At 31.2% G+C, this 18022-nt stretch overlaps 1 protein-coding gene across 50 annotated transcripts in view; it reads right to left on the bottom strand.

Annotated features, from left to right (window-relative positions):
• RIMS1 (regulating synaptic membrane exocytosis 1) overlaps nt 1–18022 on the bottom strand; it is a 467111-nt gene that overhangs the window by 119404 nt on the left and 329685 nt on the right. For 29 of the 50 annotated variants that reach the window (XM_069488776.1, XM_069488778.1, XM_069488786.1 and 26 more), the window contains one exon: nt 14088–14177. The exons of 7 other annotated variants lie outside the window; for them this stretch is intronic. In XM_069488776.1, coding sequence (XP_069344877.1) covers nt 14088–14177 — 90 coding nt within the window. Of the gene's footprint in view, nt 1–6285; nt 6370–14087; nt 14178–14633; nt 14748–15066; nt 15145–18022 lie in introns of all 50 variants that reach the window. 14 more of the 50 variants (XM_069488766.1, XM_069488793.1, XM_069488794.1 and 11 more) reach the window with 4 other exon arrangements.

The raw sequence follows: 18022 nt of genomic DNA, 5'->3' as shown, positions 1-18022 counted from the left end.
CAACACTGGAGCATGGATTCTAGAGTCAGACTGGGTTTAATCTCAGCTGTTTCTGGCTAGCTGGGTGACTTCAGTCAAGTTGCTTAATCTCTCTGTGCTTCAGTTTTTTTTACCTGCTAAATGGCAATAATATTATCATCGTCTAATTTTAAATATGTCAATATTACTTAATTTTTGTTTTATAATATTTGTAGTTTTGTAGTATTACATAGAACTAGTATTTGTCATGGTTTTAGCCTGACTTAGAACTAGCAAGTGATGTGCTATTAAAGTATTTTTTTAAATAATGTATATTTGTTTCTTGAAAGCAAATACTCTTATTCCTCTATAAGAGTATAAAACACAGAGCCAGTGCTCCATAACTGGATGATAAATATTCAACCAGAGGCTCATAACCAAACCTTTTTGTTTTTAACCCTCTTATTAAGGATGATCTTTTTTTCTCTTCAAATACCATTGAAATTAACTTTCATTGAAGATTCTTCTAAAGATGTCTACAAAAGATATGTCTTTATAATTCTTCTAAAAATTAACACAATCCACAAATTGAGTTAAATGATAAGCAATTAATTGTATTAATTTCACGTAAAGCAAGAACAGAGAAGGAAATAGAAAATTCTTTTTTTTTTTTTTTTGGAGACAGAGTCTTACCCTGTTGCCTGGGCTAGAGTGCCATGGCATCAGCCTAGCTCACAGCAACCTCAAACTCCTGGGCTCAAGCAATCCTCCTGCCTCAGCCTCCCAAGTAGCTGAGACTACAGGCATGTACCACCATGCCTGGCTAATTTTTTCTACATATATTTTTAGTTTTCCTTATGATTTCTTTCTATTTTTAATGGAGATGGGGTCTTGCTCTTGCTCAGGCTGGTCTCGAATTCCTGAGCTCAAACGATCCACCTGGCTCGGCCTCCCAGAGTGCTAGGATTACAGGCGTGAGCCACCATGCCTGGCCTAGAAAATTCTAATGTCTTTTTTACCTCAAATCCTAAGTTATAGCTAAAAATATATTGCATATTTTAACACACCTATTTTCTAGAATAAGTAGAGGCTTGAGATATGTAAAATAGGAAAAGTTAGAAAATCCATCATATTCATGTACTATACTATTGAAACTATTGATTATGTAATCACAAAATGGATCACAGTAAAATGAATTGCCTTCTACCTTACACTATACTAAGTTCCTCATGGAACTTTGTTTGGGTTGTAACTGTAACATCAACACCTAGCATACAGTGTAGCTCAGTAAGTGTTTGTTGAATGGATGGTTAACAAAAGGTAATATTTTGAGTATTATCATAAAATTTGAGAATCTAAAAATTACAATAAGCAAAAAACTAACTAAGGTTAAAATCCAGTTTACATCAAATCAAATAAATGTAGAAATAAAACTTTACATTGTTTCCTGGGTTTCAGCAAAATATAAAATACCATAAATTAAACATGCCTTCAGGTTTATCACCTAATGTGTAACAAACTGTCAGTCACTATTGTGGGCCCAATGTATGCTTTATTTTGATGCAACAAGGCAGCATAGACTAGTCTATGGGACATTAGAATTCAGCTAGTCCATCTACAACGAGCTGTGTTTACAGATGAGAAAACTGAGTCCAGAAAAGTTTAAGTGACTTATCCAAGGTAATCTAGGCCTTAATGACTTGGTGAAAAACACCATCATTTTCCCATGTGCAAATTTCTCTGTTGACTCTGTCATACAGTAACTTCGAATGATTTTATTTTTATTGAAAAGATAAATGGGCAAAAGTGGACAAGGCATTTCAGTGTTTCCATCATGTCTTATTTATTTTTGGTGTTAACATGCTTTTTTGCCCTATTAAAATTTTTCTTCTTTATATTATTATTTATAAAGAACACTTTTTTAAACATACAAGAATAAGAAATCCTGAATTGTTTTCTTTATTTGCAATTTAATAGCTGTGCTTCTTAGTTCACAGGGCACAAATGAAATTGTTTAAAAGTTATGAAAGTACATTCAAATGTAACGTATAACAATTATGTTATTAAATTAAAGCAAGAGTAATAATTAGAAAACTGGAGATGCTCCTAATTAAACCTCAATTCTTTTGAAGTTCCATTTTCAATCATTATTCCTTTTCCTTCTAATAATTTAAATGTAAAGATTTATATAAAATGTACTCATGAAAAGAGAGATAACTGTTAAGTAAAGGAATGTGCTACTTTCCTGTACTTTCCAGTACCTAATTTCAGTTAAAGCTACTCCCTGAAGATATGGGTAAATAAAGCTTTCCTAAAGATATTATAATTCTATTAAAAATAAAATTAATGTTAATAAAATAATATTATTTAAGACTGTTTAATAACTAAATGAAAATGTAATATGTTCTGCTTTGGGGAAAATGTAACAAAAATTTACCATATAATGTTTTCATTTCATTAGAACTAACACTGATATAATAAAAATAGATCTGTCTAAATGCTGGCTGACTATTTAGATGGCTTGTACTATGTTAATGTAGTATGCAAATCTCTATCATCTTATTTACTCTTATGTTTGGGATGGAAAAAATTAGATTTGAATAGAGTCAACCTAAATAAGAAATATTCATATGCAGTGAATATGTATGCATGCAATTAAGATACATTTACCCTCCTCTGTGTGTGTGTATACATATATATATACACACACATACATACATACAAAAAAACCATAACCTTTAAATAGACTCACTAAGTATTTTAGTACATGGGTACATTTCATTCATTCAAATAAAGGACATTTTTGAAAAGCACCGATAATAAAGGACACTATGAAGCAAAGAGAAATATTAAGTAATGCATTGAATTTATAAGCAGTTCTATGCTAACTCCACATATATTGGCAACTGTCATGAATTCTGGAAGTGAAAAAGTATGTGACTTGTTTATATCAGAAATATTTTTAATGGAGAAAGAAGATTAATTTACTTTAAATCAGAGGAAACCACTTGATACTGTTGGTCAAGGATTCTTATAGACAAGTAGCTGCTACCAAGTAGCAGGTATGAGAAACTATACAAATTTAGTTCTGTGCAAAAGAAATTAGAGCTAATTTAGCAGAACAACTCAGGAATTAATCTTAAATACAGTGGGATGTTTACTTATTTGAATAAATTTAAGTTCTGGAAAACAGGGTTATTTAATCATATATTTTTAGTATTTGTGTCATGTTCCAATAAATTGCACCCTTAAAATAGTTATATATTGATGCAAAAACATTCTCAATCAAAACATTTGAGTTAGTAACTCCAAGCCAGTGACGTGTTAAAATACATCTCAAAATGTACCCAATGAGAATATTTCATTTTCTTGAATAAAAAGCATTTACCAAATAGTTTAAAGTTGAATTAGATAATAATAATAATTTACACTAGCTTTTCATATTTCAGGATGATTGATTAAACTATAAACATTAAATCAGAGCCCTGAAATTTCAGGGGCATATTAAAATACATTTTTTTTCCCTAAATGGCTACTCACAAATTTTGGTTAACTTCAAACTACAACCAGATCAAAGTTTTGTTAAGATTCGTAGAATTATGTACATACTGGTTCATAAACATTACTTTTATGTATTACAATGATGCTATTTATAAAGAAATACTGTGTTATTGGAATGATGATTTTTAAGTCTTAACATTTTTAGAAATAAAACTACAAGGAAATTTCACTACCATTTTAAAGTCAGAAACATTTCCTGGAGTTCCGAATTTATGTATTTTCTTCTTCATAATTGTTTTAAACATCCTACAACTTCTAGAAAACATTCCTAGGTCCTGATACACCTTCCTCCATGTTAATTCCAAATAAATCTATGGTACCACTTGAGATAACATCAAGAGTGCTTAGTAAATTTTAATACTTATTAAAATTAAATTATGGAGAGATGGTTCATTAAAAATTGTGTCTGTGCACACATTTATGCTGTGGGCAATAAGAAGGGAACTAAATGCTATTCGACTCATTTAAAAAAACTAGAGAGCTCTCTTAATCAAGATTTTACTTTTTGTACTACGATGTTATTTTCAAAAAATCAAACATGGCCCTGATAGAAAATATCCAAAGACTAACTGTATAAATTGTCATTGCCTTTAGAATATTTTCCTAGCTAAGACAAAAGTTACCAGTGCCCAAATTTTTATGAACATTTGATATATCCAAATCTGATGCCATATTACTTCACTTACAAATTGGTAAAAACCCCCAAATGAGTAAAGGTAATGATGGGTGAAATGCAAGCGTTCTTTAAGTTTTGCCAAGTGGTTGACATGGTTACCTATAAATTTAGTTGATGTAAATAATTTCTCTACTATGTTTATGAGCACATATTCTTGTATGTTAATAAAATTTATTATATATAACTTTCTATTCTCTATAGTAATAACTCATAGTATTGTGCCATTGAAAATATATTTCTTTTGGTCGAACATAGGACTTATTTATAAATAAGTCATCACAAAAAAGCAAGATGAATATTCAAAATTATATATTTAATAAGAGTTTTCTTTAATAATCTTATCTAAAAGGATCTTTCTGCTCCTAAAATCTATCCTTACAGTTATACATACAATCTAAGAAATTAAAGAACATAATTAATTCATGTTCCATTAAATGAAGCAAATGACATCTAATGTATGTAATAACTGAAACCTACTATATGGATTTCCATTTTTTTAATCAATGCTCAGATAAAATTACATTTATATTCATCACAAAGACCATATTAAATTGTCCTACACTCAGTCATTAGAGAAGAGCAAATATACTGTTTTATTTGTTTTGAAATAAATTCAAAGGCTTTCCAGAATTATCTTTTCTAAAAGAAAATTCTAAATTCCTTGATGGCTAGGATTTTGTCTTTTTTAATCACTATTGTGATTCTAGCCATTAGAATAGTATACACAGTGTGGTTACAAAAAGTGTTTATTGAATGAATGAGTAGCAATATAGATGTAAATTTTTATTTAATTTATACAATTTTTTAAGATTCTTATTTGAAAAGACTTTACTTTTGTAATAATTTTTAGATTGGAAATTTACTGATTTTTCCATTCTCAGGAACTCTATCCTAGAAATCAGATAGTAGCAGAAGGAATTTATTTTCAATTCCGAATATGTAAATATAAATCATAGTAAGAGGTAAATGTCTTAGAGATTAAAACATGCTAAAATATTCCTAAAACTTTCATAAAATATCAGTTTGTGGTCTTTTCCAACATTTGTAAGATGGTATTAATTTTTTCTTAGAGACAATGCTTAGATTTTTCAAACTAAAATCCTGAAGGTATCTTACTTACAGATACAGAAAATAAATTATATCACTCTTAACTAAAGTTACAATTACTGCTATACATACACACTTTAAAAAAGAAAAGAACCTGTATGCTCATATGCTCTGATGGCTAGTAGTCCTATTTCTGAGATACCACATCCACTTATCTGATTAATAAATATTACCAATGTGTCGGCTGAATTTCGCTTACACCAAAACAGAAGCATCTCAAAAACCCAGAAACTTTTTGTGAACAGTCAGGAAAAAATATTTAAAGAAAAGATTATGTATAACACACACCATAAAATAGGAAAATTGGGGTAACTCCAAACTGAGAATAACAAAGTAATGGAAAACATATGTTGTGGCACTTCTGATATATCAGCATAAAGTAGATTCAAAGTATTGATGCTATTTTTAAAAACCTACCTTGTGGTTTGACCCTGGCCTTTGACAATATTTTGTTTAAAAACATAATATTCACAGAATATATAAGAACCAGGAATCTTACTTTAAATCAGACATTTTTTAATATATGTCAAAGCCTAAAACTTCATTAATAACAAATTTATATACCAACAAAACAAGACAACCTAAATTAAACCATCAGCCAATATAACAAAGAATAGTCTCTGTGATTGATTTTAATATACTCTAAAGCACCTGAGAATTTTTATTTATTCACACGTAAAAAAAACCCTGTATTTAAATTTGTTTCTAGAAATTCAAAATACTTAAATGCTCTTCAAAACAGAATCTTTCGGTGGATCCTGACTCACTGTGTTTAGACTATGCCATTTGTATGCTACCCACATTCAGCAAATATTCTGAGGTGCTTTATTAGAGTTGGCTGCATTTATTGATGGAATCACAGTATATCTGGTTCTGGCTCCTGAAAGGAAGCACATCATAACCAACATATCTCTTGGTTACCCTTCACTTGGTGGCCTATAATCCTCTAGAAGCCACTTGTGTGAGGAGGAATTCACTAGTACCTGTCATTCTCCGGAGATGCATGCTGGATTTGAATCCTGGGACTAGGAGGTCGTCTCCTATCTAGGGAGGGGGACCATCTACCCCTGTTTGCCCAGTGAACAAGACAGGAAAAAACAGGACATTTAGTAACTCCTAAAATAAAAGAATATATGGAACAAGAGGACTGGAAAAGCACCCCAAAAAGACAAAGTGATATTCTTTGCTCCACAATTTAATCTTTGCTTTTACAAGCCTTAGAAAAATAAGTTATAATACTATAAGAAAGGAAAATCTGTGACCTCACAAGTGAATAAAGAAACAATTTATTTGGGAAGATGTTTGGAATCTAATAAGTGTAATTTTGTTCTTCTAAAATGTGCTTGTATGTGTTTCTAAAATGTGCTTGTGTGTGTGCATATATACATACACATATCTAAATATGAATATAACTTTAATTTTTAAAGATGTATCCTTAAGGTTATCTAATTTATGGTTGAATAAAATAAGTTTAATAAGCCACCAATAATTATATGACACCAGGCCTTTAAATTGCTGAGTAAAGTGGCAAAGGTAGGCTGTGTGAATTTGATACAAAGTAGAAACACAATTAAGTCGAAGAAATAAAAATGCCTTTCAGTATGGAAACAATGATATGAAAAAATAATTAATAGAAAACTATCAGTGAAATCTTAAGTGTTATTGACAAAATCCACAAGGATAGTTACTGAACTTTAAAAATTGTAAGTAAAAAGCACTGTAGAAGTGGAGAATATAGATAAATGGTAAATTAGCATTACCTTTAAAAATTCTACTAGTCTTTATTTGTACAAGTTTCTCTCAATTGGTTAAACAGTTGCTTTTTATTTCAGCATTTACAATAATACTTTTCTTGTGATTAACACTTAAACAAAAGTTTGAAAAACTGGGTCATTCGATTCTGTCTGTGTATAATCACAAATTACAAATATCCAGTTGAAAATTGAAAAGAGGTGATAATGGACTGAACAGGCCAGATTTAGAAATTTTTATATATTAGATATGAGGATTTTAGCAGGAAAATTTCTCAAGGAGGTGAGCACAGCAGCTCAACTCCTGCTGTGCAGCCTGGTTCCTAACAGGCCACACACCAGCACCAGTGTGCGACCAGGCGGTGGGGGTGGGGGGTTGGGGACCGCATCCTTAAAGGAGCCATTTAGGTAAACAATTTTATAATTATCCAAAGGAGACCAGTCCTAGCATCTAAAAGAAAATCATCTTTCTTGCCATTATAACTTGGTTTACTGGATTTATCAGAATCTCCAGACAAATGCAACAAAGAACTGTCACCATGTGACCAGGATATCTGAGGTCAGTGGGTATTCAATTCTGAAAGTCCTTTGGAAGCCCTTGTTTAATCAGTCATAGATAGATGAATTTGGCATGATTCCATTTGGGCTTTGAAGGAGCCATGAAGCAAGTGAAGATATTCAATAGCAGACTTTGGGCAGAAAAGAAAATTGTGTGGCACGTACTCATGTGCTGTGTTACATCTTTGTAAAATAAAAATACACTGCATTAATTTTAATTTGATTATTTTAAATGATTTAAATGGTTGGTCAATCCAATCTGAATGCTTTAAAATGTTTCTTTTCACTTTACTGGCCTTTGTTCTAGATAAAATAAAGAATATTTCTAAAATAATTGGAAAAAAACTACAATGTTTTCTACATTAAGTTATACTCAGTTGTGTTAAAATTTATGGTGTTATTTGAAAACCCAAAATTGGAGTTAATAATTTTTCTGTAAAGTAATAAGTAACATTAACTCAACAGGATTGTGAGTAACTTTGCTTCCTAGGGCAAAATTCCAGTCCTTGTGTTTATTTAAACATAAAAGTAAAGAAAAAGGTAAAGAAAAAAGTAAAGAAAAATGCTATAATTATGAAACATGCAGTGAAAGCTACGAACGATAAAGGTGTACATTTAGAAACAAGCAATTGTGAATGGAAGCAATTAAAAGATAACTTTTGAACAAATATTTGGCTTAATACATATGTATCTGTATACTCAAAGTCCTTCTGAATATGCTGATATGTAGTACCAGTATAAGATCTGTTTGCTTTTTCCCTCATATATTGGCTATGATGAGAGCAGGGTCATTTAATTTATATCCAACTTTTTTATCCTAAGAATAAACATTTCTTAAATTTTAATAATACATATTTGTAAGTTTAAATATACTAGCATAGTTTATATGATTTTATAATATGTGTAATTTTCTATTTTTTTCTCCTATCACTTAGAAGGACCACAGAATCTTTATCCCTCTGCTCTCCCCTGGTTATTGAGAAATTCATACAGCTTCAACTTTCATTTCTATTTTCAGAGTACAAGCTAATACGGCAGGCTATGTTGGAGATTTTAATCCTAAAGTTAAACTAAACCAGCTCTCTCTTGATTTTTCTTTCCACAACAGCCTACTTACAAGTTCTGTTAGTTATTTTAGTAAATTATTAGTGCTTTACTATCAGGCATTCCAAATTCATTAATTCAGGAACATCTATTTGTTAGGAGCACACTATGGAATTGAATGAGCAGGCTGTGAACTCCCTGAAGAAGGAAGTATAGTGTTTGTTTGTTTTTTTTCTTTTTTGACAAATGCATCCATTATGCATAGCACAGAATAAATAATAAATATTTATGAATATATAATAAATCATAAGGAGATAAGACTCTAGGCTATGTGGTAATCCAGGTAAGAAATAATGAGAAATTTAACTAAGAAATTAACAGTAAGCAATTAAATTATTCTTATGTTGCGGCTTTCTCCCAACCCCCCCAGCACTGATAAACCTTAAAGCAAATGTTTTTTGTTTAAATGTGTAATTAATACCCATAGTTGCATATACACACATCTTTTAAAGGTGCATATCTTTTGGCAGAACATGGCTAAGCAAGTTAATTATCTAAAAAGGAAATTACATGGAAATGGAAATCATTCATTCCATAAATAGTATAAATAAAAAATATTTGTAAGGTATGATAACATTAGAAACCAAACCAAATGAGATAACTGATTATACAAGTATGCATTTTTATTGTCTATTCTCATTATTCATTTTAGTCCTTTAAAGTCATTTTCCCCTATACTGTTTTATCCTACATTTTATTTATTTTAATTAATATAGATGCTTATACTTTCAAATAAGATTTATGATATTTATTTTGATTCAATTTAAAGCTGTTGATTTTTAGGTAAAAATCTCCTTTCCCTTAGGTCTGATGTTTCCACATGGAGGGAAATTCATTCAAGTAATCCTTTGCTCACTGCGCCCCAAGGAAGGAAGAATGGCTTATACGATAGGTAACTTTATGTTAAAGAATCAGGCCTAAGTGCCTTAGTCCTTTCTGATTCCTCTTTCCAAATCAGGCTGCCTGCAAAATGGCGGACACCACAAAAACAAACATGCGAAGCAGCCATGAGATGTGAGGCTTGACCCCATGGTGGAAACCTCTGTGGTTTAGTGAATTTGGCTGATTCTGGGGTTAGTTATTATCAAGCTTGTAAACGTAAAGCCACAGAGCACAAACTTGGCATCATATTTATGGTGATAATTCTCCTATCTTTTTAGTACCTGGATCTAGCTTACAATTAGATTCAAATTTTTTGAATTGAGAGGATTTATTGACTCACTGAATACAGGGTCTTTTTTAAAGCACCCCAACCCCAAAATGGAGAATTTACTAAATAAAAAATAATAATTAATGCTGTCATTAGAGATGGAAAAGGCAAATAGCATATGATCCCTGCCCTCAAGAGGTGTACAATATAGTGGAAAAAACAAACACATTACAGTACTTAGTAAAATATAATGTATTTTCATAGAAATAAATAAAATTACGTGGGTCTTTTTTTGACCAGCAAAAGAAGTGTACATACATGTGGGAGGATTGGGGGGAGGGATTAAGAAAGGTTTTACAAAAGATATGGTATTTAACCTGCATTTTTTAAATAATGAGTAGAATTTCTTAGCAGACAACAAAAGAAGACTTTTAATTTTAATGAAAAGAAAGTTAAGATATAAAGTAATAAAGGCTATTAGAGCTTATGAGAAATTAATGAGAGCAGGAGTGACACCGGAACTGGACTAGGGATATCTATAATCAAGGTGAGGGATCTGTTCTGGGGAAATTGATAGGATTTATTGACTTCACTGAATTTGAAAAAGGAGTAGGAGGAAAAGTATTTGCAGATTATGTGGCCAGTTATATGTCAAAGCCATAAAATGAGAGGAAAATTTAGGAAGAGGAAACATTTTGATTTAAAGAGATGGGAGAGAGATAATGAAATTGATGTAGATTATTTTCATGTACTCAGTGTCTGGCAACCATTTAGAAATTTGGGCCTCATACCCAGGAGGAAAGGTCTGGCCTGGCCAATCACAGTGGAGAGTTATTTTCATATGTATTAGTGTGGGAGCCTTTGACACAAATGTAATTTAGGGGACAGGACAGTATGTGTGGGTCAAAAGAGCAAAACAGAGGAGAGCTAGGGAAATACCTGTCTTTATGGAACTGGGGAGGAAGAGAAGATTGCAATGAAGACTATCAAAACAGAGGCTTAAGAAAATCTATAGAGGTACTTAAGCGAGGAGAAATTCAAGTGACAGGGTGGCTAATGTAAAATGTTCCAAGATGCTGCTGAACAACGAGGGAGCCAGCGTGATCCACAGAAGTATTTCACTATAGCCACAGAGTGTTGCGAAGGAATTAGGAGTCAGATTGCAGGATTTACTGGGAGCTAAAAAATGGAGGCAATAAGTATAGAACCACCCCTCATGAGCCCTCAGTAAGGCTATGATTACTTTGAAAGATCAAGGGAGAAGACAAAACATTCAAGAAAAGTAACTGTTTTCCAATGGCTCTAAAAAACAATGTCTCTGATCATTTAAACAATAATTTTTTTAAAAACCTGGGAAAGAAAAGGTTAATAGCAGGCCTGTAACTCACTTCTTCCCAATTAGGGAAGCAAGGAGAACGGGTTTTATCTGAGAGATTATCTCTTCTTGTAAACAAAGCCAAAATTTCTTGATTTATGAGGCATGACTGAATTGGAGTAATTCACTGAATTATGGTAATCTCCATAAGCACTCTTTTAAATTTGTGTAATCAACAGAAAATAAAATGGAAGAGCTCCTTTCCAAATAGTGTTTCTATTAAACACATGCACTACTCAAAACTTGTCTGTTAACCTGGGCCAGACCATTTATTAAGGAAGAGAAGAAGGTGGATCTGATGGTTTCTAACTCCTTCAGGAAAAGAATGCTGCTGCTTTATCTTTTGAATCATTAGTAAAGTTTGTTACTAGTCTGCGCTGACAACTTCACCCTTTGTGTTAACAAAAAACTTAATTTGTCTTAAAAGTTAGTGAGGACACTTCAGAAAATGGCATTAAATTGGTGTAACAGCATATAAATTCTAATCAAAATGGGTTAGAATCATCAAATCAGTTAACCTTAATAGTTCACAGAGCTATAGAAATGTTACTATCTTAAGGATATAAAATCAAGTTTTAAAAAATTTTCTCTAACGTTTTATCTACTATGAACATTAGGTATTAATAAAACAAGGCTTATGGTCAGTCAGAGAAATTAAGTAGCCTGGGAAACTCTCTAAGCCACCCTCATCCTACTCTGTGCATATCTTGCCTGGGGACCTTAGAGGCATTCTCCAAAGAGAACAAAGTCACCACTCTTGATATTGTTATGTTCTGCTTCGAAGATGCTTATAGGTGTATGCACAAAAGGAGATTTGTAGTCTCTACAATCCAAATCAATAAGCATCTACAACTTCTGTAGTTTACTTAATGAAAACTTATTTTTATTTTCGTCTTGGCAATAAAGTGACTTCAATAAATCAAGGATCATTGATAATACCAATCCCTGTCTCCTTGATTTTTTAATGGAAACATTGTTCATTCAATATGTAGAGTGAATATAGGTTTTTAATCATATTTTTTCTTCCTCTATTAAAGATAAGTACATTTATTTGGACTTTACAACAACCCGTGTAAGAACGGCAGCAAAATTATTTGTCTATAGACTGACTAGTTTTAAGAGTATTATCTGAGGGATTAAATTCACCAATGCATAAATTTGTAAACTCTGTGGCTTCAGTGTCACAAGGGAACATATGCTAGATAGGATTCACTGTAAGAATAGACCTACGCTGTCCAATACAGGAGTCACAAGCCACGTGAAGCTGTTAGGCACTGGGATGTGGCCAGTCTGAATCAGAGTGTGCTATAAGTAAAAAATATACTAAGTATGAACAAATTACTATGAAAAATGAATGCAAAATATCTCACTAATAGTCTTTATATTAATGTCTTTTTAAACTGATATTTTGGAGATGCTGTATTAAAGTATTAAAATTAATTTCACCTTCTTACTATGGCTACTAGAAAATTTAGAAGTATACAATGGCTTGCATTATATTTCTATCAGATAGCACCGACCTGGATGATATTAAAAATATTAGGATGGTGCTATAGTCAGTAGATTGGTGCTATAGTCTGTAGTGAGAAAATAATAATTTAAGAATAAAAAACATTTTTCTTGCTACTCTTGTAATTATTTTGGGGGAGGTAATAATTGACCAAAGAGAATAACAAAACAATTTTAATTGCAATTTTAGAAAAGTCTATAGGCATTTCAACTAAAATATCTATTACAAATATGAAGAAATACAAAATATAAATTAAATTTCATTTTTTCTATTACAAATTTACAAATATAAAAGAATACAAAATAAGAGTAGATTCTTATAAAGACACTAAAAAATGGGTAGGTATTCCTGTATTTATTGTTCAATTCCAGAAGTAAACACCTTATAAATAAACAAATAGAATCAGACTAGAAAGCTTGCTAAAGAAAAGGTTTAAGCAGCCTCTAAAGAAGGAGAAGTGGGTTACATTAGTTCAATTAAATATTTTTCTTCTGGATTTGTAAAGAAATAGTATGCAAATTTCATCTGAATGACTTCTAATTGAAAGAGATAGCAATTATAACCAAGATTATTAATTATAACTGTTTACTGGAATAGAAAGTTCCATTACAAGGGAAAAGTTGAATGCTTACAATTAGGAGACAGTATAACACATAATTGATGAATATATTTAAAATACAATTGTAATTATTATCAATTAAAAGTTTTAAGCAAAATTACATGTATATATACATATTACATGAATTTATTTTTGTAAGGCATCAAGAAATCTATCATTAACATACTATTTTTGTTGTCAAAATATAACTTAATGTAAAACATGCTCTATATCAAAGACTAGGTTGCTTAAAAATGAATATAGTTGTACAATGGAAGTATTTTATTTAAATAGCTTCTTGTTTTGAGTTTATGGAAGATTGTTGTTAAGCCTATAAATACTATTTGTCAGTAGTACTAATAGAAAAGTGATCCTCCTCTTCAGACAGCTCACTGGACCTTAAAACATTATCAGCATACTGAAGGCTCTCTGAGTAGTGTGTAAATAAAATGACTGAACAGCAACAAAAGGGGAAAAGCAGCAGCCAGAAGCAGTTACAAATTACATCACATCATTTGCAACAACATTCATAGAAATATGTGTATGTGTACCCTTGGGCTTATCCACATACACATATTTCTATATACACATGTAATCACGGAGGGGGGGATGTAGACCATTAGCAAAGTGAACATGAATGTATAAACCTGTGAGACCCTCATGAAACAAAACAAAGTGATTGGGAAAAAAAAATCACTAGTACAAATGATAAGAAATTAAGAAAGTCTTTATTTTATACCTTTCTCGTTCTGGTGAATGCAAACTAGTATCTGGTCTCAAGCAGTTGGTACTAGCACTCCTAGCCCTGTCAAGGGAGGGCTGCAGTTCACTAGTGCCAGTGCATTGCATCCAGTGGTAGAAGAGAAAGACAAAGAAAACAAAGAAAGGAAGACCATGTTAGAGAGTAAAGCATAAAATAATGTCCCTTTTACACAAAATGTAGAATCACTGGGATTCAGTTCATAAGGGTGTGAAAGAGTTGACAGAATGACAGTGCAAAATTTTGTTTAGAAAATGAGACTAAACAAAGATTATGCTTAAATTACTTTGCATAATTTTTAAAAGGATCTCAGACTGAAAAATGACACTAAATCACACCTACTCATGAAAAAAATTGGATACAGGAAGCACTAAAACAAAATGCCTAAAACTTCATTACCAAGAACAGATGCCACACCAAAACAAAATGAAGGACATTAGAGGAGAAATAATTTTACGACTCAACTCTTTTGGTTCACAACACTAGACAAGGGAATTGAAAGATATAATTTCCAGATGTTCTTACCTAACCAATATATCATCAGTAAATCTCAATACTCTTGAGTTAAAGCATTCATGATGAAGGGGAAAGTCCTGTCTAGTCACTGATTTTGTCTTAGTATATGCAGGCAGAATCGAGCTCCACAAATTAAAGTTATCCAAAATTAAAATAAAATAAAATGAAATAAATAATTAAAATCAACATGTAACACAACAAGTCAATGACAAACAAGACAAGTAAAATTTTGATATCTGAGTTAGATTTCATTTAGAGAATTCTAGAATTAGTAAGTTTTATAATTAAAACAATTTTTAGATATCATTAATTTAGTGTTTCTCATTGTATAATTAATTCCAAAAGAAAATGTTAATGTTTTATTAGAATGAAAATTTTCTATTTTTAGTAGGCAAGGGATTAGGGATTAGTTTATAATTGAACTCACTGTTATGGCTCTTACCTGTAAATACTCCAGTGAGAACTGTTCTGTAATAAAGGCATCTTGGGCGGTAATGTTTTATAGTGCCTAACAAAGTATCTGAAATGTGGCAACACAAACATGCAGGAAACAGAAAAATACATATAAAGCAAATTTTACTAGGATATCAAGAAAGTAGGAGGCCTATAAAGCTATATAGATGGATCTTTTGTGTTTTTCTCTCAGAAAAACCACAATAATTATTTGAAGTCAGGATTACGATTATTAAAATATGAAACCATAGATACCTGACTTCATAGTTAAGATACTCAGAATTATAATTTAATTACCTTAATTAGAAAAATATCTGCTAACCAAACTCTATGAATTATTATTAACTTACATTTAAATTTACTATTCAATCCTTGATTTACTATTATGTCTGCTTCTATGGAAGTAAACAACTCTTAGCTAAAAGGGTAAATCAAATGATTTATGTAATTTGGGAGTTAAAATATGACTAACAGATTTAATTCTCTGATAACAAGCAAAAAGTTGACCAGCATTCCAGGGACAAGGTTGGTCAATGTACTGGACTGTAGTAGAGAAAGGAAAGAACAAAAGGTCAAGTGATTGTAGAGGAGCAAGTTCTTCCACTTTATCAGCTTCTAGATCCAAAGCCAATCACACATAAGATTTATCACTGGAAATTGAGTGAAATGCATTAGATGCAAACCAGAATGTGAATTTGGATTGGCAGAAAATGGCATAGGCAATATCCAACTTCACCTGAACTCCTTTAAAATCTATGAGGGTTTTTGGACTACCTACACCACTAAGGGAAAACTGGGTCCAGTTAATTTTTTGATAATTTAATAATGTTCTACAAATTTAATTGCTGGTTATGAAAATCCATTGTCTACTTCAGCTTAAAGTTTGATAAATAGGGAAGGAAATAAACATTTACCAAAGACATCCTAAATGTCAAGCACCCCACTAGTTTAATCATGTTTATGCTAATTGTCAAATTAAAGCAAAGCCCTTAAAGCTTCAGTTTAAAAATGTACCAGAGTACCATTTTCAAATACAAATTGAGGACAAATTTTACTGAACTAAGGATTCAACCTACTTTATAGACAATAGAGTCTTCCTTTCAACACTTAACCTTGGGTAAATATCTTTAGTGACAGTTTGCTATAAAACTTAAGCAATTGTTTCAAAAGTGATTTTTTTTTTTTCTAGAAACATTATAACATGGATCAATGCAGAATGGGAAATAAACTGGAAAATAGCATGAAATTTATAGACTGAACATCCAAGTTCCCATCTTGGTTTTGCCACTTATTGACCGAGACTTGGATAATTCAGGTCAAGTCCCTAAGCCTGTTTTCTAAGTCTATAAAATGTGAGAAATAACATCCACTGAACAGGAGTTCTGTAAGAATTAAATGAGATAACATGTATAAGGTACCTAGAACACAGAAGGGCAGTTACAACATTTCTGTACACCACCACTTTTTCAGGATATGTTTAATAAAGGGTTTGACAAATAATTTGGAAGCCATATGATATAATCTCTTTAGTACATGACTTTAATACACTGTGTATATTAACTCTCCAGGGGAGACTTTAATTTGCAAAGTTTCCAAAATCTATTTGATTCACAAACTTTTACTGGTGGAATATCTCAGGATCAATTGTCATAACGTATTTTTGGAAAAACTAGTTTAGGGGAAACATCAAATAGAACTGGTTTTGAATTCCTGCTCTAGTATTTGTCAAATTAAACTTTCTTAGCATTTTTCCTCATTTGCAAAATGAGGATAGTAATATTTATATCATATAATTACTGTCAGAAAATTGAGATAAAGTACATTAAATACTTAACATTGTGCTTGATACTTAAGAAATGTTATTTTCCTTATGTTTACTGAAGAGTAGTAAATACTCAGATTTTATTTTTAAAAGTCCTAAGTGAACATGATATGATGTAGTTTGAAAGCTTTAAATTTCAGCCATAGATAGTTATATTAATAAAAAATATCTGTAATTTATATGAAATCAAACTATATTACTGATGTATCCATATATAGCAGTGGTTATTTATATGTACATATTCTTATATATTTTTTATTCAGATAAAAGTAAAATGCTTTTATAAATACATGAGTATAAATACAGAAGAGATTACATATATATATATATTTGAACTCATGTTTTCTCTATCTCCATACTTTTGGTATTACACATTAGGGAATGAAAGCAAGGGAAGCTTTTGAAAACTCAGAAATAAAATTATAATTATAATTATGATTTTAATAAAAATTACAATTAGCAGTTGTTGAGGAATCAGTTAAATGAGGCCATTTTTATACTGCTAGTATAACAAATATCAGGAAGAAAGGGGAAAGAGAAGACACTAGTGACACATGTTTTGGCTCTACACATTTGGCTACTCTGCTTCCACTTCCCATCTTATTGTAGCAGTATCAGTAACATGGCAGGATCTGTCTCAGCTGAACTCTCATTCATTTTTAAATTTGTATACCTATAAATATGATTACTTGTGTAAATCAGGAATTCAAAGTCAACATACAGATTCTGTCTATTAAATAAGAATATATGGAGCTCAAAATTATTAGCAAAGCTTTAATCTTAAGGATAAGACTACAAAAGTATGCAACTATTAGTATATCATATTTTGCATATCCTGATATTTCACCTTTACAAGTACAAAATAAGGGGAAGAAAAAATATCTTTAGCTATTATATTTAGACTACTGGTGTGAGTATCCCAGAAATATTCACACACTGGATGCCAGGCACACACCAGGTATCTTAATAAATATAAAAATTTTTTGTGTGTGTCTGTTTTGTTTTGTAGTGTTTTTTTTTGTGTGTGTGCAGTTGTAGTCACATACAGGACTATTAGAGAACTTCCAGAATTAGTAAACAAACCATTCTTAACAAATTATTTGTCAGGAAGAACAACTAATAA

The sequence above is a fragment of the Eulemur rufifrons genome, chromosome 15 (assembly GCF_041146395.1).
Source record: "Eulemur rufifrons isolate Redbay chromosome 15, OSU_ERuf_1, whole genome shotgun sequence".
Lineage (NCBI taxonomy): Eukaryota > Metazoa > Chordata > Mammalia > Primates > Lemuridae > Eulemur > Eulemur rufifrons.
This window is presented reverse-complemented; position numbering and strand designations above follow the sequence as displayed.